General features: G+C 47.1%; 1 protein-coding gene across 3 annotated transcripts in view; it reads right to left on the reverse strand.

The window, feature by feature from the left end:
- USP28 (ubiquitin specific peptidase 28) overlaps positions 1-13,523 on the reverse strand; it is a 39,625-nt gene extending 26,102 nt beyond the window's left edge. For 2 of the 3 annotated variants that reach the window (XM_070765653.1, XM_070765652.1), the window contains exons 1-10: positions 13,385-13,519; positions 9,255-9,332; positions 8,868-8,982; positions 6,870-6,975; positions 6,349-6,511; positions 5,041-5,127; positions 4,078-4,215; positions 3,707-3,780; positions 1,719-1,795; positions 817-965 (exon numbers count right to left, since the gene is read on the reverse strand). In XM_070765653.1, coding sequence (XP_070621754.1) covers positions 817-965; positions 1,719-1,795; positions 3,707-3,780; positions 4,078-4,215; positions 5,041-5,127; positions 6,349-6,511; positions 6,870-6,975; positions 8,868-8,982; positions 9,255-9,332; positions 13,385-13,438 — 1,041 coding nt within the window. In that variant the 5' untranslated portion in view covers positions 13,439-13,519. Of the gene's footprint in view, positions 1-816; positions 966-1,718; positions 1,796-3,706; positions 3,781-4,077; positions 4,216-5,040; positions 5,128-6,348; positions 6,512-6,869; positions 6,976-8,867; positions 8,983-9,254; positions 9,333-13,384 lie in introns of all 3 variants that reach the window. The other variant, XM_070765654.1, reaches the window with a different exon arrangement.
- Positions 13,524-24,172: the final 10,649 nt, after the last annotated feature.

The raw sequence follows: 24,172 nt of genomic DNA on the forward strand, positions 1-24,172 counted from the left end.
CCCCCTGAGATTAGAACGGCCCCCACCCTCCTTGTCTTTCGCAAGTTACTCAAGACCCATCTGTATCGCCAGGCATGGGGGAATTAGGACATCTCCCCCAGGATTTCTTATATTTTATGTTTGGTATGTATGTGTTGTATGGTTTTTAAATTGTTGGGGTTTTTTAATGTAATTTTATTATTAGATTTGTTCCATTGTTATACTGTTTTTATTATTGTTGTGAGCCGCCCCGAGTCTTCGGAGAGGGGCGGCATACAAATCTAATAATTGAATTGAATTGAATAGTCCAGGTGCCTTTCAGAAAAGCACCCTGGAGGTTTGTTTATTTATCTGTAAAGAAATTTATGCTGCCTATTTCCACTTGGACTCTGGGTGGCATATAAAGTTTCTTAGGTGCTTTAAATGTTTTCCACATATCGGGTCTTTTGACCACAAACTGAACTACAAAACTTTGGTTAACATCTTCTAGGCAGATGTAGAAAGTGCGCAAATCCTGAATTCTTCCCTTTTCTCTACTCCAGATTAGGTATAAGAAATGATGTAAGAGAAAGGAGCCAGAAAACACTTTCTTTGTAAAAGATGTATAGGTTTCATGTTACAAACTTATTTACAAAACAGGAAGAAGACTATTTTTATCACACTTGTACCCCAGACACAACACGTGAAATATAAAGGTCGCACTCCGCCTGCTGTTAGCAACCCCACAACATTCCCTCGGCCCCAGCAGGCTCTCGTACATCATATTCTTGTGTTTTCAAGTTAGTAACTGACAAGTCCTGGCTCCCTGGCGAGTTGTGTAAATGCCACAACACTCACCTCTTGCGTGTAGGTCACCGCCTGCCTGGAAGGGCCCGACTCGCTTTCCTTCTCCACCATGGCTCCTTCCAAGCACTCGTGCAAATTCTTGTAGCCGTTGACCTGCAGCGGGTACTGGCCAAAGGTCTCGATTTTGGAAAAGGGCTTCCCTAGATAGGGGGAGAAGGGAGAGGCCCATCAGGAGCAACATAGAAGATGGACGGAAGAAAAAGACCTCCTGGTCCATCTAGTCTGCCCTTATACTATTTCCTCTCTTTTATCTTAGGATGGATCTATGTTCATCCCAGGCATGTTTCAATTCTGTTCCTGTGGATTTATACCAATTGTGTCTGCTGGACGTTTGTTCCAAGCCTCTACTACTATTTCATTCAAATAATATTTTATCACGTTGCTCCTGATCTTTCCCCCAACTCACCTCAGATTGTGCCCCCTTGTTCTTGGGTTCACCTTCCTATTAAAAACACTTCCCTCCTGGACATTATTTAACCCTTTGACATATTGAAATGCTTCGATCATGCCCCCCTTTCCCTTCTGTCCTCCAGACTCTACAAATGGAGTTCATGAAGTCTTTCCTGATGCGTTTTATGCTTAAGACCTTCCACCATTCTTGTAGCCCGTCTTTGGACCCGTTCAATTTGATCCATCTCTTTTTGTAGGTGAGGTCTCCAGAACTGGACACAGTATTATTCCAAATGGGGTCTCACCAGCGCTCCATACAGCGGGATCACAATCCCGCTCTTCCTGCTTGTTATACCTCCAGTTATGCAGCCAAGCATCCTACTTGCTTTCCCTACTGCCTGACCGCACTGTTCACCCACTTGGAGAAAAACAACCACCCAGAGGAGGCTGAGCAAAAGCGCTGAGAATCCTAGCGTGCCAATTCCCAGGGCCTTCCGGCTTACCTTCGTGAACTCCTTCGGTTAGGAAAGTCCCGTAAAAAAGTTGGACCATGGGGTTCTCCGATTTGTCCTGGGAATCCCTGTGGCAAAAGGAGAAAGCAAGGGAAGAGGAATTGGGCCTGGAAGATGCCCGGTTGAATGAAAAGAAGGACTTGGGGCGACATGATAACATTTGAGGGGCTCAGCCTCACACATGCACACTGGAGCTGAGCTAGGACAATGGCTTGGGTGCCAGCAGATAAGGCTCTGCGTGCCCCCTGTGGCACCCACGCCGTAGCTTCGCCATCACTGGGTTAGGGGGTTGGACTAGAAGGCCTCCAAGGTCCCTTCCAACACTGTTATTCTGAAAGCAAACTCACAATTTTTCTAAAATAATACAGCAAAAGACTAGAAACATAGAAACCTAGAAGACTGACGGCAGAAAAAGACCTCCTGGTCCATCTAGTCTGCCCTTATGCTATTTTCTGTATTTTATCTTAGGATGGATCTATGTTTATCCCAGGCATGTTTAAATTCAGTTAATGTGGATTTACCAACCACGTCTGCTGGAAGTTTGTTCCAAGGATCTACTACTCTTTCAGTGAAATCATATTTTCTCATGTTGCCTTTGATCTTTCTCCCAACTAACTTCAGATTGTGTCCCCTTGTTCTTGTGTTCACTTTCCTATTAAAAAGACTTCCCTCATGAATCTTATTTAACCCTTTAACATATTTAAATGAACACAGGGGCTTCTTGGGGAGGGGTTATAATTTGGGTTTGTTACGGTTTTGGGGGTTTTAATTATTGTTGTTCGACTTCTTTTTCATCATTGTATTGGGTTTTTTTATTGCTGTAAGCCACCCTGACTGAGTCCTACGGTACTGGGCAGCATAGAAGTCAAATAAATTAAGTTATTACATTAATTCTTATAGGCAGAGAGCTGCCAGCTACAACCAGGAATTCAGCCCAGAACTCCACCATTATTCCTGACCAGCCCTCTGGGCTGTTGTGGGTCGACTCCCTTACAGTTGCTTGATCATTCCAGGTCCCGTGAAATTGGAGACCTCGGGAATTTTAAGAGCTCGTTTGGTTACCAGCCAACTGTACTGGAGTTTGTGATCATTTCACTCAGGTGCTCGGACGGGCCAAATTACTTGGAAGTCAGAAATAGACTTTTACTTCATTCAGGGTCGCCCCCCCAGCCCCCTGACACACAGAGAGAATCACACCATCCTACAAAGGGGAAAACAACAGGCAAGGGAGTGAGTGTGTTTGTGTGTGTGTATGTTTTTTAAAAATACTAACATAGACACATAGAAGATGGACGGCAGAAAAAGACCTCCTGGTCCAGCTAGTCTGCCCTTATGCTATTTCCTGTATTTTATCTTAGGATGGATCTATGTTTATCCCAGGCATGTTTACATTCAGTGACTGTGGATTTAACAACCACGTCTGCTGGAAGTTTGTTCCAAGGATCTACTACTCTTTCAGTAAAATAATATTTTCTCATGTTGCTTCTGATCTTTCCCCCAACTAACCTCAGATTGTGTCCCCTTGTCCTTGTGTTCACTTTCCTATTAAAAACACTTCCCTCCTGAACCTTATTTAACCCTTGAACCTATTTAAATGTTTCGATCGTGTCCCCCCTTTTCCTTCTGTCCTCCAGACTATACAGATGGAGTTCATGGAGTCTTTCCTGATACGTTTTATGCTTAAGACCAGAGGTCTTCAAACTTGGCCACTTTAAGACTTGTGGACTTCAACTCCCAGAATTCTCCAGCCAGCATAGGCTAGCTGGAGAATTCTGGGGATTGAAGTCCACGAGTCTTATGGTGGCCATGTTTGGGGATCCCTGCTGAAGACCTTTTACCCTTTTTGTAGCCCGTCTTTGGACCCGTTCAATGTGATCCATCTCTTTTTGTAGGTGAGGTCTCCAGAACCTGAAATGAGAATCTTCTTCACGGCAAATTCTGGCAACAAAATAAATCTAAAACTGCTCTTTTAGACTCACTCGGCCTCCACGGTCAGTTGGAAAGCATCTTCGAGCCAGTCCAGGAGTTTGTGGGTGAACTCGCTCACATCTTGCTAAAAAAGGAGACATGTGCAACAATCAGTTGGCTGGTGTGCATGCTCACGCTGGAAAAAGGAAGACCAGCTTCCGGCAATGCTGCGCGCATGAAATCCAGCGGAACATTGCGCGTGGATGCGTGGCAGAACAGCCGAAGCCGCATGTGCCAGGCAACATGGCTCCATGCGCCACTTTGGGCAGGGGTGTTATGGGTTCGCCATCACAGGCATAGTCCAAGTTAGAAACCCCACCCCCCCACCCCCCCGCCGCCAGTGTGATCCTGGATCTAGGAAGACCCCCGCGGATGCCTTCACCTGTTGCTCCTCGGGAGACCGGAAAGCCCCTTTGAGAAGCTCCAGGGCGGTGGTGGGGTCGACGAATCTGCGGTGCGTCCCCAGCATTAGAGCGAAGAGATATTGGAGCTCCTGCATGAACGTGATGTTCCTCTTTTCCTGCAAAAACAAGAAGAGGCACAATACAAGCAGCAGATAAACGACAGGGCAAGACAGGGGGACTCGGTCAGTGAAGTGTGGTCAGTTCACATTCAGAGGTTTTATTTGCTGGAGGGGTGCAGGGGTGGTGGTGCACAATTCACACAACCTGGATTCTTATTTACAAACCGTCTAAAGCCAAAACTAACTAGGGCGCAAGTTGTATTGAGACGGGATTCCCCCAATAAAAGGCTGACTTTGCAGAAACCCTCTTTCACCTTTCAACTCTCTCCCATCCTTGCAGGCGGTCAGTATTCGACCAGCCGTCTTGCACTGACACGGTTCAGGGAGACGAGTTCCACTCCGGTCACCCAGAAATAGAAACATAGAAGACTGACGGCAGAAAAAGACCTCCTGGTCCATCTAGTCTGCCCTTATACTATTTCCTGTATTTTATCTTAGGATGGATCTGTTTATCCCAGGCATGTTTAAATTCAGTGACTGTGGATTTACCAACCACGTCTGCTGGAAGTTTGTTCCAAGTATCTACTATCTTTCAGTCAAATAATATTTTCTCATGTTGCCTTTGATCTTTCCCCCTACTAACTTCAGATTGTGTCCCCTTGTTCTTGTGTTCACTTTCCTATTAAAAACACTTCTCTCCTGAACCTTATTTAACCCTTTAACATATTTAAATGTTTCGATCATGTCCCCCCTTTTCCTTCTGTCCTCCAGACTAGACAGATTGAGTCCATGAAGTCTTTCCTGATACGTTTGATGCTTAAGACTTTCCACCATTTTCGTAGCCCGTCTTTGGACCCATTCAATTTTGTCAATATCACTTACACTCCGGCTGTGGCAGCTGTCCAGGACGGCTTCGGGCAGGGAACAGTTCAGGACCAGGTGCCGGAATTCTGGCAGCTGGAAGAGAGACTGACAGCACCCCTGAAATTAACCTCCGGCGACATCAGTGGTTGAATGTCAAGTCTATATCATGCTCATCAAAGAGGGCTTCAGCCAAAGGAGAGGCTTGGGTGGCCACAGCCGCCTCCCAACAGGTAAGGGCCACCTTCTCCGTCCCCCCACCGGCTACGTTAGGTAAGTTAAAGCCCAGCCCAGGTAGAGAAAGCAGCCCGGTGTGTGTGTGTGTGTGTGTGTTTGTTTGTGTGTGTGTTAGTCCTAGGCTGGAAGGATGTGACAAAATGGACAATACAAAACTGGTATCGGTACATGGTGGATCATATTCAATTTGAGATTATGGATAAGAGGATGAATTCGGCCAATGAAACTAATCTGTGGGAACTGACGGGACAAGAGCCGGGGTGGCGCAGCAGGTGGAGTGCTGTACTGCAGGCCACTGAAGCTGACTGTAGATCTGTAGGTCAGTGGTTCAAATCTCATCACCGGCTCAAGGTTGACTCAGCCTTCCATCCTTCCGAGGTGGGTCAAATGAGGACCCGGATTGTGGGGGCAATATGCTGGCTCTGTTAAGAAGTGCTATTGCTAACATGTTGTAAGCCGCCCTGAGTCTAAGGAGAAGGGCGGCATAAAAATTGAATGAATAAATAATAAATAAGGTAAGAAGATATATGGTTAGTAGAGTTCGAGACCAAGGTATAAAGGATAAATTAGAATTACTTTACAATATGTAATATATAAAATATATAATATGTAATATATATAATATATAATATGTAATATATATATAAAATATTTATAATATATTGCTCTTGAGTTAAAATGCTATATAGAAATTATGCCCCCATTTTGGTGGGGGGCACTTAACACTGAGCACACAGTTATGTGTGGTGTGAATGTTTAATTATTATATTGTTATTATAAAAATCAATTTAAAAAATTATTTAAAAAAGAGAGAGAGAGAGAGAGAGAGAGAGAGAAAGCAGCCAGGGAATCTTTGAACTAATTTGCTCTTACTGAAGAAAAATAGTGGTCAGTTGCAGACGTGGTGCTGAGTCTCAGCCACTTTTAAACCAAGGATGGACCTTCAACTCCCAGAGTTCTCCAGCCAGCAGATGGGGACTTCAACTCCCAGAAATTGCACGGCCGACTGAAGTCCACTCCCCTTCAAGTGGCCGAGTGAGATTTGGATGGATGTCAGCGGAGACCCAGAAAAGCACCAGCACCCTAAATTACCTGTATGACGGCGCTGAACCAGCAGGTGTTCCCAATATTCTTCATCCCAACTGGCCATCCGCTGACCCTCCGGCAGTCCCGCTGAGGGGTGTTCTCTCCCCAAACCTCACAGCGCTTCCTTTTGGAACGGTTTTTGTTCTCGGCCACAATGGGCTCGTGGGCTCTGCCGGAAACACAAACGGCCACCACTGCAAGGGGGTCCTTTTTGTGGCCCTCCCCACTACTCATCCCTTGGGCTCTTGTGGGGGCACTACAGAGCCCACAATCCACAAGAGGATCATTGTCCTCCCTCTTTCTGTAGACTTTGGCCCTCGAGGAAAGCCTGTCAGATTATGCTGGTCAGCTGGACGTTTCCTGAAAGTGGGAAGCTCTGACCGGAGGAGATTCGGCCACGTGCTTCTCCTAGGGGGATTTGGGGGCATGAAAACCCAGCAGGGACCTGGATAGGGGCAGAGCAGGACACGGCTGTCTGGGAGATAGCCCAATGGCAACAATGCAGAATAAACACAACAATGACCTACACATTGGTGGCTGCCGCAAAATCCTTCTTCCCGGTTGAGAAATCTTGCCCGTCCGAAGGAACGGGGTCCTGGATATCGCCCTGATCTTGGGGGGCTTCATTCTGAGCTGAAAATTAAGAGAGCGGCCAGGATTGGTTATTAGGTGCTGTCAAAATGCTCGGTCTCCCCACCTGTAAAAGCCCAAGTGCACTTCCTGTTTGACAGCAATGTTCTTGTTGTTGCTGTTTTTAAGAAGAGGTTAGATAACCATCTGTCTGAAGTTTATTTATTTATTTATTTATTGGATTTGTATGCCGCCCCTCTCCAAAGACTCGGGGCGGCTAACAGCAATAACAAGACAGCATACAATAATAATCCAATACTAAGAACAATTAAAAACCCATTATTATAAAAACCAAACATACATACAGACATATCATGCATAGAATTGTAAAGGCCTAGGGGGAGAAGGAATCTCAATTCCCCCATGCCTGGTGGCAGAGGTGGGTTTTAAGTAGCTTACGAAAGGCAAGGAGGGTGGGGGCAATTCTAATCTCTGGGGGGAGTTGGTTCCAGAGGGCCGGGGCTGCCACAGAGAAGGCTCTTCCCCTGGGTCCCGCCAAGCGGCACTGTAGTGTAGGGTCTCCTGCCCAATCAAGGGGTTGGACTAGAAGACCTCCAAGGTCCCTTCCAACTCTGTTGCTGTTGTTATTTTATTCATTTGATTTATAAGCCACCCAACTTCACACCCAGAGTGGCACATAAGCCGCCCCGAGTCTACGGAGAGGGGCGGCATACAAATCTAATAAATAATAATAATAATAACAACAACAACAACAACAACATAAAGATCAGAGTGCATCACCAGGCCTTTTTGATCTGCTGACGTCTTACCAGCTTGCTTGGGTCTTCCCGTCATCCCCCCCAGGACAGAAGTGACTCAACGCAGCCCAGCCCTGATGACTGAGGTCTCCGGGAACTGCTCGTCCTCTAGATCCCAAAGGTACCAAGTGGGGCTTAGCAAGAGAGCCGAAGGGCCCGTCCGGGTCTCTGCTTCTATTTATAAGGTCTCCGTCCCAAAGGGCTGGGGCTTAGGGGCAGAACCAGCGGGGTAGGTTTTCAGAGTCTGAGAAACAACTTAATTCTGGCTGGATTTAATATAATATCTATATAGTCTTTAAAATCTGTATAGTCTGGAGGACAGAAGGGAAAAGGGGGACATGATCAAAGGGTTAAATAAGGGTCAGGAAGGAAACATAGGAACTTAGAAGACTGACTGCAGAAAAAGACCTCATGGTCCACCTAGTCTGCCCTTATACTATTTCCTTTATTTTATCTTAGGATGGATCTATGTTTATCCCAGGCAGGTTTACATTCAGTTACTGTGGATTTACCAGCCACGTCTGCTGGGAGTTTGTTCCAAGCATCTACTACTCTTTCAGTAAAATAATATTTTCTCATGTTGCCTTTGATCTTTCCCCCAACTAACTTCAGATTGTGTCCCCTTGTTCTTGTGTTCACTTTCCTATTCAAAACACTTCCCTCCTGGACCCTATTTAACCCTTTAACATATTTAAATGTTTCGATCCTGTCCCCCCTTTCCCTTCTGTCCTCCAGACTCTACAGATTGAGTCCATGAAGTCTTTCCTGATACGTTCTATGCTTAAGACCTTCCACCATTCTTGTAGCCTGTTTTTGGACCCGTTCAATTTTATCCATCTCTTTTTGTAGGTGAGGTCTCCAGAACTGGACACAGCATTATTCCAAATGGGGTCTCCCCAGCGGGATCACAATCTCCCTCTTCCTGCTTGTTATACCTCTAGCTATGCAGCCAAGCATTCTACTTGCTTTCCCTACTGCCTGACAGCACTAAGAGAGGAAGAAGAAAAGAGAAAGGAAAGGAGAAAGGAAAAGAGAAGGAAAAGCCATAGCTTTTGGGGGCAGTGCAAACATCGGGGGGGCAGAGTTGGTTCCCCAGAGCCGGAGCGGATGCGAAAGGAAGGAGAAAATGAGGCTTACGTGTGGCCGGCCTCTCCCGTCCCTCAGAGTCGGACACAGCGGGGTCTCCCTCGGACTCTCGGTCACTGGCTTCGGTGAGGAAGCCCACCGCCTGCATTAGGTTTCCATCGGCAGCCTGCAGAGAAACAGAAACAGCAGGAGATGGTGAGGACCTGGTTGGGCTCCTCTGCAGTGGGGCATTTTGCTCAAATTCGGCAACTTTTAAAAGACGTCTGAACTTCAACTCCCAGAATTCCCCAGCCAGCTCTGTCGAAGTGCGCAGATATTAAGCTGGCGTGGTTGAGAGACAGTACTTGAAAGACCTGGGCCACGGCCCTCACTTCAAGGCAGACGCTCTCTTAACGGGCAGCAGGTCAAGGACCCCATTGCAAGGCAGAGGGGACTGACCTTCAGCGCAGCCTGGAGGAACTGCGGATTGTGGATGCCCGTGATCTCTTTCAGCTGGCTCAGGAGCAAACTGCAGGCCTGGGTTAAAGAGGGACAGAGGAGGTGGTGGTCAGAAAGGGAAGAGGCCGGGCAGGCACCAGGCCACAACACGAAAGCATTAAAAAAAAAAAAAAAGGCTGGTAGACCTTTCCAAACGCCAATGGGACGGACAAATATCTCCGAGACCGTCTGCTGCCGCACGAATCCCAGCGACCGATTAGGTCCCACAGAGTGGGCCTTCTCCGGGTCCCGTCAACTAAACAGTGTCGGTTGGTGGGCCCCAGGGGAAGAGCCTTCTCTGTGGCGGCCCCAACCCTCTGGAACCAACTCCCCCCCGGAGATTAGAACTGCCCCTACCCTCCTTGCCTTTCGTAAGCTCCTTAAAACCCACCTTTGTCGTCAGGCGTGGGGGAACTGAGACATCTCCCCCGGGCATATACAATTTATGCATGGTATGTCTGTATGTATGTTTGTTTAGAAAATGGGGTCTTTTAAATATTTTTAAACTGTAATTTAGATTTGCTGTAAATTGTTTCACTTTGTTGTGAGCCGCCCCAAGTCTGCGGAGAGGGGCGGCATACAAATCTAAATAATAAATAATAAATAAATAAATAAATAAATAAATAAATAAATGTTTTCATTTATTTAATTCCGGCCACCTCACAACAGCAACCAATAAAAACAAATAAAACTGCCCCACCAGATTTTCGGCCCTATCAATACTCTGCAAAAATGCTGCTTGTGTTGTCAGGAATGCGATTGCCTTTGATTAGCAGGTGACCCTATTTTTGTGACATCACAGCACATATTTATTTATTTAATTTATTTATTGGATTTGCATGCCGCCCCTCTCCGTAGACTCAGGGCGGCTAACAACAGTAATAAAAACAGCATGTAAACAATCCAATATTAAAACAGTTAAAAACTCATTATTATAGAAACCAATCATACATACAGACATACCATGCATAAAATTGTAAAGGCCTAAGGGGAAGGAGTATCTCAGTTCCCCCATGCCTGGCGGCAGAGGTGGGTTTTAAGCAGCTTACGAAAGGCAAGGAGGGTGGGGGCAATTCTAATCTCTGGGGGGAGTTGGTTCCAGAGGGCCGGGGCCACCACAGAGAAGGCTCTTCCCCTGGGTCCCGCCAAGCGACATTGTTTAGTTGACGGGACCCGGAGAAGGCCCACTCTGTGGGACCTATTTAGCCAAAATCCCCAGGAAAGATGAATGCCCCTTTCTCCCCCAAATCCGGGAGCTGGGTATTTATCCAACTTGGCAGATGCTCCATAGACAGACATACAAGGAGCCCAAAGAATGCGCAGAGCTTTGGGGAGAAGCTATTTTAAGCCGGCTGCGCATGCCTTTGCAGCTGGTCACTTCTCGCTTACAACAAGGTGTCAGAGATACGCAGTTCACTGGAAAGGGCGCTCCCATCAGCTAATTGGCATTTGCACAAACCAGTTTAAAAGAAAAGGGGAAGGGGTACCAGGAAAGAGACCAGGGTTTAGAGCAGGGGTCTCCAAACTTGGTCAGTTTAAGACTTGTGGACTTCAACTACAAGAGTTCCCCAGCCAGCTTTGGCTCTGGGAGTTGAAGTCCACAAGTCTTAAACTGACCAAGTTCGGAGACCCCTGGTTTAGAGACTAAGGGCAGAGCAGCATCTAAACTAGGTTCAAATGGGCCAAATTCCAGATTACACTTCAAACAGGCCCTAAATTCCAGTTCAGTTTGTGCAGAATAATAATAATAATAATAATAATAATAATAATAATAATAATAATAATAATAATAATAATAATAATTTATTAGATTTGTATGCCGCCCCTCTCCGAAGAAAAGCAGAAGCTTTTGTTTAAAAGAAATGAGGAAACATTTCTGTTACTTTCCAAGGAGAAAAAAATAACAAAGAAAATTGTTATTGATTCTCATCCTACCATCAACATTATGCCTACATGGTTACAAAAAATCCCTTATCTTTAGAGAACATGGATTTACTCAAAAAACAAAAACTTCGGAAGTAAACACAACTGTGAGGATCCTGTGTAACTAACACTTGTGCTATTAAGAAATTTTGTATCCAATTATCAGCAATTTTCTTTCTTTTTTCCCAATATCTGAAGATCTATCTTCGGACTGTGGTTGGTCAATCCACAGGAACTGAATTGAATTGAATTGAAACATGCCTGGGATAAACATAGGTCCATCCTAAGATAAAATACCTGTACAGGAAATAATATAAGGGCAGACTAGGTGGACCAGGAGGTCTTTTTCTGCCGTCCCAATAATTCCTTAGAAGTATTTGATTAGGTCATCCCAATAATTCCTTAGAAGTATTTGATTAGGAACATAGAAACATAGAAGATTGACGGCAGAAAAAGACCTCCTGGTCCACCTAGTCTGCCCTTATATTATTTCCTGTACAGGTATTTTATCTTAGGATGGACCTATGTTTATCCCAGGCATGTTTCAATTCAGTTCCTGTCTGCTGGAAGTTTGTTCCAAGCATCTACTACTCTTTCAGCCAAATCATATTCTCACCTTGCTTCTGATCTATCTCCCAACTGACCTCAGATTGTGTCCCCTTGTTCTTGGGTTCACTTTCCTATTAAAAACACTTCCCCCCTGAACCTAATTTAACCCTTTGACATGTTTAAATGTTTCGATCCTGTCCCCCCTTTTCCTTCTGTCCTCCAGACTATACAGATTGAGTTCATTAAGTCTTTCCTGATACGTTTTATGCTTAAGACCTTCCACCATTTTTGTAGCCTGTTTTTGGACCCCTTCAATTTGATCCATATCTCTTTGTAGGTGAAGTCTCCAGAACTGAACACAGTATTATTCCAAATGGGGTCTCACCAGTGCTCTATAGACAACTCAAATAAAATCTACAAGCCAAAACAGCTCACAATACACAGCAATTCTTTGGTAAGACAAATGGACCGAGTGGGTGATGTAAGTTCGGCTAAACTCTAGTTATCCTGCGAAGCTCAGAGTGATAAACTTTGCAATTTTTAGCCGGGCCTGGAATTCCAGGAAGAACCTGGTTAAGGAGCCCCCCAAGCAAGATTGTTTTGCATCCTATCCAAATATTAACACCCCATCAGGTTTAGTCACAAAATGCAATAGGGCTGCAATGTAAATTACTGGCTTTGGACACCAATTTCTATAAGACTAGGAAGCCCATCATCCTGCAGAGGCACCAGGGATCTGCCCTTGGTCAGAAATGGGGTAGGGTCTCCTGCTTGGGTAGGGGTGGGTTGGACTAGATCTCCTACAAGGTCCCTTACAGCTCAGTTAAAGTTTTGTTGTTAAAGTTTGTTTGTTTGGATTCACCCAAGGAGATCAGAGTGAAAGTACCTGGAGGAGGGGGAGGCTTATTTTAAGAGAAGAGGGTCTCCAGCAAGTCAGCCCCCTCCCCAGCCTTCAGCTGCTTCCCCCCAAGGGTAAGGGGAGGGGGCACCTGGCCCTGCACAGACCCTTCCCACCCTTTCGCCCTGGGAGAAAGGCCCCCAGGAGGGGGGGTTATTTTAAGAGGAGTGGGCTCCAGCCTCTTGGAGCAGGGGTGGGGGCTTCTGAAGGTGGCTTACAACACATAAAATGATAATATACATCGTGATACAGTTAAATTGAATTAAAGTTTATTTTAAGAGGAGGGGTCTCCAGCCTCTTGGAGCAGAGGAGGCTGCTGAAGGTGAGCCCCTCTTCCCAGCCTTCAGCTGCCTGCCCCCTCCTCACCCCCACCCCCCGGGGAAAAGGCCCATGGGAGGGGGTCTCCAGCCTCTTGCAGCAGGGGGGTCCCAAAGGAGTCCCCCTCCCCAGCCTTCAGCTGCTTCACCCCCACCAGAGGGGGGTCTCTCCCTCCCTTCCTCCCCCTCCCCCTGGGGAAAGGCCGAGGGAGGGGGGTCTCCACCTGAAGGTCCCCCGTGGGAGGGGGTCACCAGAGGGGGGGTTCCCCCGTGGGGGGAGGGGGCGCCTGGCCCCGCAGAGAGAGGCCCCTCCCCCACCCCCTGAGGGAAAGGTCCGTGGGGGGAGGAGGGCTTCCTCGCGGCGCTGTGGCCGGGGTGGGGGGTGGGGGGGGCCGCCGCCTCACCTGCGCTGCCCCCCCGGCCGCCTCCTGGCCCTGCTGCTGCAGCTCGGCCGTCATCCTCCTCCTCCGCCGCCGCCTCCGGCCAGAAGCCCCCCGGACAGCCCGCTGGACCTTAGGAGAGCCAGCGGGGGGCGGGGCCTCTGGCGCGGCCTCTTTAACCGACGCCCACCGGCGCCGCCCACCCGCCGGCAGGAGGCGCCCGCGCCGATTGGCCACCTCACGCCGCGCCCCCTTTCGCCCGCCCCGCCCCGGAGGAGGCTCTTCCCGTCGCCGCCCCCCGGGGAGGTCAGGGCCCCGCCCCCCGCCGTTCTCGAAGAGGGGGCAGCCGCCCCCCGCCACTCGATGGGCCCCGAGGTCAGGTGACCGCGGTGGGCGGGGCGCTCCTCAGCGCGGGAAAACAAGGGGTGACTGTGAAAGCCAATCAGGAGCCGGGGGCGTGTCCTGCTGGGAGAGAGCCCCAGGCACTCGCCCCGCCTCCTCCTCCTCCTTCTCCTCCTTTGAATTCCAACCGGTCGAGAGCGCCCCCTAGAGTTTTTTTATTCTCTTTTCACTTTTATTATTTTTATGTATTTATTTCTTTAATTTTATTTCTATGCCCTTCGGCGTCCAACATTGAATACAACAATATGTAAGAAATCTGAATAACTATAAAAGATGATGGAAATTTACTAAAAAAAAAATTTTTTAAAGATCCCCATCTACAATCACTTTCTTTCTTTTTTTTCAATTTCTCTTTTCACTTTTATTATTGATTGATTGATTGAATTAGATTTCTATGCCGTGGGAAATTAATACAATCGAGAGAGTCCAGAAACATTTCACAAGAAGAGCCCTCCGCTCGCAACAACACACGAGGGTCGCCCAGAAAGTAATGCACCACATTTTCTTTCTCAGCCTACAGCAATGGTACAAATGCAAAAATTTAGATATACATTAGTTGAATTGCCAGGAGCACATGTGTAAATTTTGTGTTTCTCCAGATAGATCACGTAGCTGCAGCCATGTTTTGAAATGGCGTCTGCAAATGATTGAATTGAATTTCTCACTGCGGAGAAAGAAACTCTTGGGAACATTCACCAACGTTTGTGTAGAGTTTATGGAGAATCTGCAGTCGACAGAAATACGGTTAGTCGCTGGGCACATCTTGAGGATGATGGAGAAGTGATTCGCCCAACGCAGAAATGGCTTCGTGACCAGAACAAGGAGGGGTACCGACAGGGCATCCACATCCTTGTGTCTCGCTGGAGGAAGGCCATGGAACGGGACGGAGATTACGTGGAAAAATAGGGAGTTTAGAAGAAGCATCATTCTTTCTTGTGTGCAAGTTTCAGTGTGTTCAATAAATAATTGTGGAAGGAAAAAAAATATGGTGCATTATGTTCTGGGTGACCCTCGTACCTCTTCCACCAGACTTGAAATCCTGGGGTTAGACAATTTACAACTACGTCGCCTCCGGTCTGATCTAAATATAGTTCATAAAAGGCCCTTCCTGTTAATGACTACTTTACCTCCAAATGCAGCAATACACGAGCACATAATAGATTCAAACTCAATGTAAACCGCTCCAAACTGGACTGCAGAAAATACAACTTCAGCAACAGAGGGGTCAATGCCTGAAATTCACTCCTTATTTCTAAGGTGCTGAAAGTTGGGGTGGGGGGAGGATTTGTGTGCATATTCACACGGGTGTCCGAAACAAGCCAAACATGAGAATCAGGACAGCAGACTTCCATACGTGCCCATAAAAAGAAAAGCATGCTAATGCACAGACTAGTTTTTTTTCCTGGTGTGTTTGTGTGTGTGTATGTGTGTTTGTGTTTACCTTGTTGTCTTCTGAGCTGTGGGGGCAACCTACAAGCCGCGTAAATCAGCAAAAACCTCCCGGCCTCCTTGGGGGGAGCTGTCGATGTGGCTTCTGCTAGCAATAACCCCCCCTTGGGGAGGCCTTGCCGCCCACCTCTCCCTCTGCCCCCCTGCCCGCCCCCCCTCCTCGCCTGTCCAGATGTGGCACGGAGAAAAAGGGGGAGGCTAGCTTGCCTTCCTCCCCCCCACCCCTAAATTTGTACATCTGTCATAATTCCTGTCATTTTCGGCTCGGCTGCCAGGGGAAGGAACAAAGCAAGCTGGTGATTAACTTCAAAGAACTTTGTTGGAGAGGAATAAAGATATTTAGGGCCTATTTTGCGAACTAATTGCATTTGCATATTTATGGGATTTACTGATATAGCAGTAATTAAAAACTATTTAGTAGTCTTAAAGGACACATAACTCAGTTGCTGTTTGCATAATAAACACATCCCTTATTACGTTTATTATGTTTGCATAATAAACCTTTCACATCTCGATAATTCAGAGGGCCATTCCGCAGAGGGCGCACCGAGATTGGCGGCTCTCCGAGCGAGCAGAACTGGGGCACAGCGGAGAGAAGAGGGGGGGATGCCATCACATCCTTGCAAGGAAAAGGGAGGGGGAGGCCATCAGCCCCCCCCATGCTTTGCTAAAGCTGAGCCTGGGATTGAACCTCCCTGGATTGCAGCACCTGCCTGCCTGGTTCAGCCAGCAATCTCTGGCCTTTCTCTGGTGGCTGAGCTGCCCATAAAAGTCTCTTTAATAGTAATAATAACAACAGAGTTGGAAGGGACCTTGGAGGTCTTCTAGTCCAACCCCCTGCTTAGGCAGGAAACCCTACACTACTTCAGACAGATGGTTATTCACAACTTCTGGAGGCAAGATGCTCCATGGATTAATTGTTCTAAAATTTCTCCTTAGTTCTAAGTTGCTTCTCTCCTTGTTTAGTTTCCACCCGTTGCTTCTTGTTCTATCCTCAGGTGCTTTGGAGAACAGCTTGACTCCCTCTTCTTTGTGGCAACCCCTGAGATACTGGAAGGCTGCTATCCTGTCTCCCCTGGTCCTTCTTTCCATTAAACTAGCCATGTCCAGTTCCTCAAGTTCCTGGAGAGGAACGGCATACAAATCTAATAAATTATTATTATTATTATTATTATTATTATTATTATTATTATTGTTGTTGTCATTGCTGTTGTTGTTGTCGTTGTCATTGTCATTGTTATTTATTAGATTTGTATGTGTCCCTCTCCGAAGACTCGGGGCAGCTCACAACAATAAAACAATGCAGAAACAAATCTAATAGTTAAAACTGTAGCTAAAACCCATTTTCTTAAAAACAATTGATACTACACAATCAATTATTTCCTTCCTCCCTCCCTCCCTCCTTTCTTTCCTTTCTTCCTTCCTTCTTTCCTTCTTTCCTTCCTTCTCCATTTTCACCAGCGTGCCTTCCGTCCCCTGTCCTAATGTTTCTCTTTAGCCAGCATCATGTATACAAACATTGTTATATCCTTTTATATAACCAAGACATACTTGACAAAACAAATATAATAAATTAAATAAAAAGGGACCCGTAGAGCAGTGTTTCCCAACTTTGGCAACTTGGAGATATCTGGACTTCAACTCCCAATGCTGGGAGTTGAAGTCCAAATATCTTCAAGTTGCCAAGGCTGGGAAACACTGCCGTAGAGGCCCAGTTTCCGGACCCTGTCATCGAGACAGCATCTTTCATAAAGAGTGGAGGGAGCCAGACAGAAAGAGCTCATTTGTGCTTCCCTGCTGGGACTCTTGTGCTGCAGCAGCTCATCAAAAGAGCCATCAAAAGCGCGGAGACCCAGCGAGAGACAACCAGCGCCGGTGTGAAACCCCCCCCCCCCCCCCGATGAGATTTCGCTCACACACCACGTTGGCAATTTTCTGCGGGGATGCTATCTCCCGAGGGCTTTGCCGGCACGGGCACCAAAAAACAAAGAGACTCCTTCTTTTGCGGCTCCGAGGGGCTCCTCGGGGAAAAGTGTCACTTGCAATTTGGGGGCTGGGTATCACCTTCTCCCCTCCTGTGGCTCGCTCAGATATTTTTCTCCGCCTGTAAAAAAAGGCCTTTTGGGGAACTGCAGTGGTCTTGCCTGGAAAATGGGAAGGGGAGGATGGAGGGGCCTGACTGCAGGATTCAGACCAAAAAAACAGCAACCCCCATTAGCTCTCTGCACCCTTCGGGGTTTCTGGGTTTTGCTAATTCCTGTTTCACATTCATTTCCGTGGCCGAGATTCTGCAGTGTGGAAGGCCACTTAGTGTGCTTGCTGCAGGACAGTCACGATTTTTCTCGCAATTTGTCCCGCATCCCGGGGCATTTTTAAAAAGCCTCAATTTTTTGAAACAAGCCACCGGGAAGCCGCGAAGAAGGAAGCTCAGTTTCCGGTCTCGCAACTTTTTGAGAGAGAGCAAGAGGAGGGATAGAGAAAGAGAGAGAGAGAGAAAGAGAGAGAAAGAGAGAGTGTGTGTATGTGAGAGAGAGAGCAAAAGAGAGAAAGAGAGAGAAAGGGACAAAGGAAGAAAGAAAAAAGGAGAGAAAGGAAGAGAGAAAGAGAGCGCAAAAGAAGGAAGGAAGGAAGAAAGAAAGAAAGAAATCTTCTGAACTGCAACTTATGGCCTCGATCGTTTGCCCCTCCAATAGCTCAATGCCCACGTACAATGGCTGCAACGGTGGGAATACAGTTGCAGGTAGGAAGGGCGGCCTATTTCTCCCTTCTACTTCTTCGTAAGCGTTTTCTCTGTGTGTCCTTCGAAGACGCAGCAGCTGAGGACCACAGCAGGTGCCACCGCTAACCGAGGCAGCCTTGGGCAGCCATTGCCGTGCCTGGAGCTCTCTCTCTCCCTCCATCTCTCCCTCTCTCTCTCTCTCCCCCTCCCTCTTTCCTGATCTTTCGCCTCCTGTTTTGTACCCATAGAAGGGGGGCAGCCATCTGACGTTCCCCGTTCTTAGGAGGGCCTTGGGGAAATCTGATTAGAAAGACAATCTAGCCGACAAAGGAAAAAGGCCCAATTTGTTTAGATTGAGTTTCGTCTTCGACGCCGGATCCCGCGTACCTTCCCATTCCACTCCAACGAGCCGAGCCTCCCCGACAGACGCCCAACATCTGTTCCAGCAGGATGGCAAACTGGCGGGGAAGACGAATAAGAAGACGGAGGAATTACCGGGGATGTTTGCTAACCACCCATTTAAGGCTAAGTAAGCTCCCTCGGATAGGAAGACTAATGAATTCCAATTTTCTCTCAAACTATCTTCTCGCTTTTAACAAGCAAGATGGAAAGGCTGCTGTTGCCGGCCCAGGCAAGGAACGGCGGCTGGGAGAAGAGTTGGGAACAACCATGGAAGACGGGAAGCGAATCCCCCGAGAGAAATCCGAAAGGAGTCGAGTTTCACTTCTTCCCAACTTTCTCCCTCGTTGGGCCTTGGATAACGATGGGCTGCTGTCCCCACTGCATTGGGAGTAGGAGGTTTATGCACTATTTATTGCACACTTAATAGGTTTCTTTAATTGTCCTTCCTTCTCTAATACCTTAGTATGATCCCTCATTACTTTTAAATTAGGAAAGCCCTTCATGGCATCAGACCAGAATACCTTCGGGACCACCTCCTGCCGCACGAATCCCAGCGATCAATTAGGTCCCACAGAGTCGGCCTTCTCCGGGTCCGGTCGACAAAACAATGTTGTCTGGCAAGACCCAGGGGAAGAACCTTCTCTGTGGTGGCCCCAACCCACTGGAATCAACTCCCCCCAGAGATTAGAACTGCCCCCACCCTCCTCGCCTTTCGCAAACTCCTAAAAACCCACCTCTGCCGCCAGGCATGGGGAAATTGACTCCCCTCAGCCGTCCTGTTTTATGTTTGGTTTGTTTGGTGTGTATGATTGTTTTTAAATCAAGGGTTTTAACTGTTTTCCTTTTTTAATAGTTGGATTTGTATTCTGTATTCTATATTCCTGTTGTGTGCCACTCCGAGTCTTCAGAGAGGGGCGGCATACAGATCTAATAAATAATAATTATTATTTATTAGAGGCTCACAACAATAAAAACAATATTATAGCAAAACAAATCTAATATTAAAAGAAGCATATAAAACCCTATCACCCAATAATAATAATAATAATAATAATAATAATAATAATAATAATGATATGGTATGTTTTCACCCATCAATGCTTTAATCCTTTTAATCTAGAACTGAACTTTTAGAGCAATGAAAGAAAATGGAGCTACTTGCCTAATCTGTTATCATACTGAACCTTGTAGGTTCAACACAAGACCTTAAAATGGCCCTGTGCTCCTCAACCAATAATTCTTCAACGCTTCAATGAGGGAGGTGGGACCAGATCCTTTCCTCCCTCCCCGATCTATAACCTTGTGGCTGACCATCGGCCTCTGTTGGTGTCACAAGGCAGCTGTGCAAGATTGAATGGCAGTGGGGGCCTCGGCCGACGAGACAGTTGGCATCTAACCTTGGGTAATATTCTAGCTCAAGCATGGAAGTTGTTGAGCGGGCATGGAATGAGATTGATTCCATTCATTAGCGCCAATGGGCTGCAAATACCTTTCGTGTACTTATCATTACCTGGCGGTAATGGATAATGAAATGGCATAATATCGCTAACACTTGAAGGGTGTCTAATGGCCGAGGTGGCTAAATCGGAACCAATGTCTTCTTCTCTTGCTTCCCTTCCTTTGCTGGGGAATTTGACGGCAATGAAATGATTAGTTCCAAAGAAGACGGACAGGAAAGATGAGCACGAGAAGCTCAGGACCACGGACAGTTCCCTGGGAAGTGGAAGAGGAGGGCCAACTTCATTGGCCTAGATCAGGGGTGGGCCAAGCTGGCTCTTCTATGACATGCGGACTTCAACTCCCAGAATTCCAGAGTTAGCATGATTGGCTCAGGAATCCTGGGAGTTGAAGTCCACATGCCATAGAAGAACCAACTTGGCCTACCCCTGGCTTAGATAGTCGGCTTCAACTGTCCATCAAATCCATGAGATAGATTGACTCTCTGAACTGAATCCAACTTTCCTGTTCAATCAAAAAGCTCCAATCAAACTGGGGGATCCAATGCCTATGCATGGATCAGTGGATTGAGAAGGACTTTCCCATATTTCTTAAAAGTAGCTTTTTCCAGCTCATAGAAACATAGAAGATTGACAGCAGCAAAAACCTCCTGGTCCATCTAGTCTGCCCTTGTAGTATTTCCTGTATTTTATCTTAGGATGGATATATGTTTATCCCAGGCATGTTTACATTCAGTTATTGTGGATTTACCAACCATGTCTGCTGGAAGTTTGTTCCAAGCATCTACTACTCTTTCAGTCCAATAATATTTTCTCACGTTGCTTCTGATCCCCATATCACCTCAGATTGTGCCCCCTTGTTCTTGGGTTCACTTTCCCATTAAAAACACTTCCCTCCTGAACCTTATTTAACCCTTTAACATATTTAAATGTTTCGATCATGTCCCCCCTTTCCCTTCTGTCCTCCAGACTCTACAGATGGAGTCCACGAAGTCTTTCCTGATAGGTTTGATGCTTAAGACCTTCCACCATTCTTGTAGCCCTCTTTGGACCCGTTCAATTTTGTCAATATCTTTTTGTAGGTGAGGTCTCCAGAACTGAACACAGTATTATTCCAAATGGAGTCTCACCAGCACTCTATACAATTGGATCCATGATGATGTTCACCCATCATGTTCAAAGAGGGCCCTTGACATCTAATGGGTTGTGGGCTTTATGCAATGTGTCCACAGGTGGCTGGTAAGGCCCATACGGGCATGAAATGTTCTGCCAACTGTTGTAAGTCCAGGACCTTAGCAATCCTCTTTTACACTTTTACACTCACCACAGAGAGAGAGAGAGAGAGAAAGAGAGAGAGAGAAAAAGAGAGAGAGAGAAAGAAAGAGAGAAAAAGAGAGAGAAAGAGAGAGAGGGAGAGAGAGGGGGAGGAGCGAGAGAAAGAGAGAAAGAGAGAGAGAGAGAAAGAGAGAGAGAGAGAAAGAGAGAGAGAGAGATGTACCTTTTACAGCTCCAACAGCCCCCCACCTTCAAGATGCTTCCGAAGATTTCCTAAAATATCATCCTGATTGTCATAAAATTTAATAAAGGCTCTTTCATATTAAGATCGTATTACGGTCTGAGGACAGCAGCTGATACATCAACAGCAATTAAGGGGAGCAGCAGCAATTAATATAACGTAGAGTGAAATAAAAATGTTTTAAGTGGTTTCTGGAAAAGTCCCAGCCGAAGGCTCTGATTTCCTTCCTAACCTTCTCCACCTCTACTTTCCCGACATCCTGCTCTCTCCTCTCGCCACTTCTTCCTTCCTTCCTTCCTTCCTCCTTCCTTCCTTCCTTCCTTCCTTCCTCCTTCCTTTCCTTTCTTTCTTTCTTCTTTCCTTCCTTCCTTCTTCCTTTCCTTTCCTTTCCTTTCCTTTCTTTCTTCTTTCCTTCCTTCCTTCCTTCCTTCCTTCCTGCCTCCTTCCCTCCCTTCCTCCCTCCCTCTCTTCCTTCCTTCCTTCCATTATTTGGTCAAGTACGTATTGGTAGTATACATAGATATAACACTGTTTTTATAAATGAGATGGATACTAATAATAGAGAAACATTAGAACAGAGGATGGAAGGCACACTGGTGCACTTTTGCACGCCCCTTACTGACCTCTGAGGAATCGGGAGACGTCAACAGTGGACAGTCCAAGGGTAAAGTTTTGGGGGTCAGGTGATGATACTACAGAGTCAGGTAGTGAATTCCATGCATCAACTACTCGGTTATTAAAGTCATATTTCCTGCAGTTGAGTTTGGAGTGGTTCACTTTAAGTTTGTATCTGTTGTGTGCTCATATGTTGTTGTTGTGTGCTGAGGTTGTTGGCCTCAGAAGAAGGGGGCCTGCCCAGACCTGGCTAAATTGGTGTGACTGGCAGCCTGCCACCCCAAGGCTGTGTCAATTCCCCCAAAATGGAAGGTTCACGCAGCCCAACATATCGTCACCTGCCCGATATCCTTCAAAAACCCATTAGCTTTTATGGGGAGCTTGTCTCCATCAAGGAAAGGAATGGCTCACTGTGGAACGGTGCTCTCCATCTCCGACGGGGGGGTGGGGGGGTGGGTTCTGCCTCGGGGGTCTCTCTCCTCTGCAGCTTCAAGGACCTTTGATAACTGCGGGAAATGGGGGTCAGGGAGGATGAGAGAAACCAAAGTCCAGTCCTATCCCTTCCCTGTTCCCACTTTCTCATAAAGTGGTTGGGAAGAAGTTCAAGGAATGGAACGGGATGGAGTCAGCAGAATGAGACAAGCATTTATGGATACTTTCTGAAGCCCCCCTCTCTTTCTCTTTCTTTTTGGCCCCCTCTTTTAATTTCAAGCCCATCAAGTCCAGCATTCTGTGTCCCACAGTGGCCCCCCAATTGTCCAGGGGGATCTTGAGCAGAAAGAGAAGGCAAAACCTCCCTTTCCCTGGACCCCCAACAAATGGGACCCAGGGGAACCCTGCCTGCCTCAACCAACATATAGGTGGAACTTGGACATTTGTTTCAATAAGGGAGAAGGAAGGAAGGAAGGAAGGAAGGAAGGAAGGAAGGAAGGAAGGAAGGAAGATAAGACCACAAAAAGAGCCCTGCTGAATCAGGTCAAAGCCCATTGAGTCCAGCATTCTGTGTCCCACAATGCACCCCAATTGGAGAGAGAGAGAGGAAGGAAGGAAGGAAGGAAGGAAGGAAGGAAGGAAGGAAGGAAGGAAGGAAGGAAGGAGAAAGACAGAGAGAACATAAGACCATAAGAAGAGCCTTGCTGAATCAGGCCAAAGCCCATCGAGTCCAGCATTCTGTGTCCCACAGGGGGGGCCCAATTATTCATGGGGATCTGGAGCAGAAAGAGAAGGCAAGACCCTCCCTTTCCCTGGACCCCCAACTAATGGGACCCAAGGGAACCCTGCCTGCCTCAACAAACATAGAGGTGGCACATGGACATCCATTTCAATAACCACCTATATGATACACTTGGCATCTGTGAATCTGTCTGATCCTGCCTTGAAGCTCTCCAGGCTGACAGCTGTCACCACCTCTTCTGGAAGGGAATCCCATCAAACAAGGACCCTCTGGGGGAAGAAATATTTCCCTTGATTTGTCCTCGCTTTCTCACCTGTGAGCTTTAGGGAGGGCCCCCTCGTCCTAGTATTGTGTGATAGTGAAAAGGATTTTTCTCTATCCGCCTTTTCTCTCCCATAACTCTCTTCCTACCCACTTTTGATCTTCTCTCCCAGGTTTGGTGGCCAAAGGGGTGAAAGCGGAATTGCTCCTCAGCTTGCACCCGCTGAGTCCCTGAAGTGTGAAGGCCTCGGCTGGGCCACCAAGTTCAGCCAGGGGTTGATTTGTTTGGAGAGGGACGTTTGTTACGGCCCAAGGAGAGCTCCCCTCCCCTCCCCTCCCCTCCCCTTGGCAGTCTCCAGACGCCGAGAGTCTTTGATTTCCTGGAAAACCAATTACTGAACAGCAGATTAGAGCACTAATAAAGTCCCATTATACCATTTTCGGAAAATAAATCTGATCGGACGCTGCCAATTTATCTCTCATGGCTCACAATGCAGGCGTCCCTTCTGCTGGGCATCCTGTGGGTCGCCATTGGAGATGGATGGGGCAAAGGCAGGGAGGGGGGGAGGAAGACCAAGGGCCAGGCCAGCACGCTCCTTCCGGTGGGGCACGCGTGGACACTCAGCCTGGAAGGTTTCCCTGAATCCCAGCTTAGAATGAATAATTCGATGAGCCGGTTCCCTTTCTTTGTTTTATTAAATTTATTAGCACTTCCCAAGAAGGTAAGAAGGTCAACTCGGCTCTGAGGCAAGATCTGACCAAGCGCTCCTTCCTTCCTTCCTTCCTTCCTTCCTTCCTTCCTTCCTTCCTTCCTTCC

The sequence above is a fragment of the Erythrolamprus reginae genome, chromosome 12 (genome assembly GCF_031021105.1).
Source record: "Erythrolamprus reginae isolate rEryReg1 chromosome 12, rEryReg1.hap1, whole genome shotgun sequence".
Lineage (NCBI taxonomy): Eukaryota > Metazoa > Chordata > Lepidosauria > Squamata > Dipsadidae > Erythrolamprus > Erythrolamprus reginae.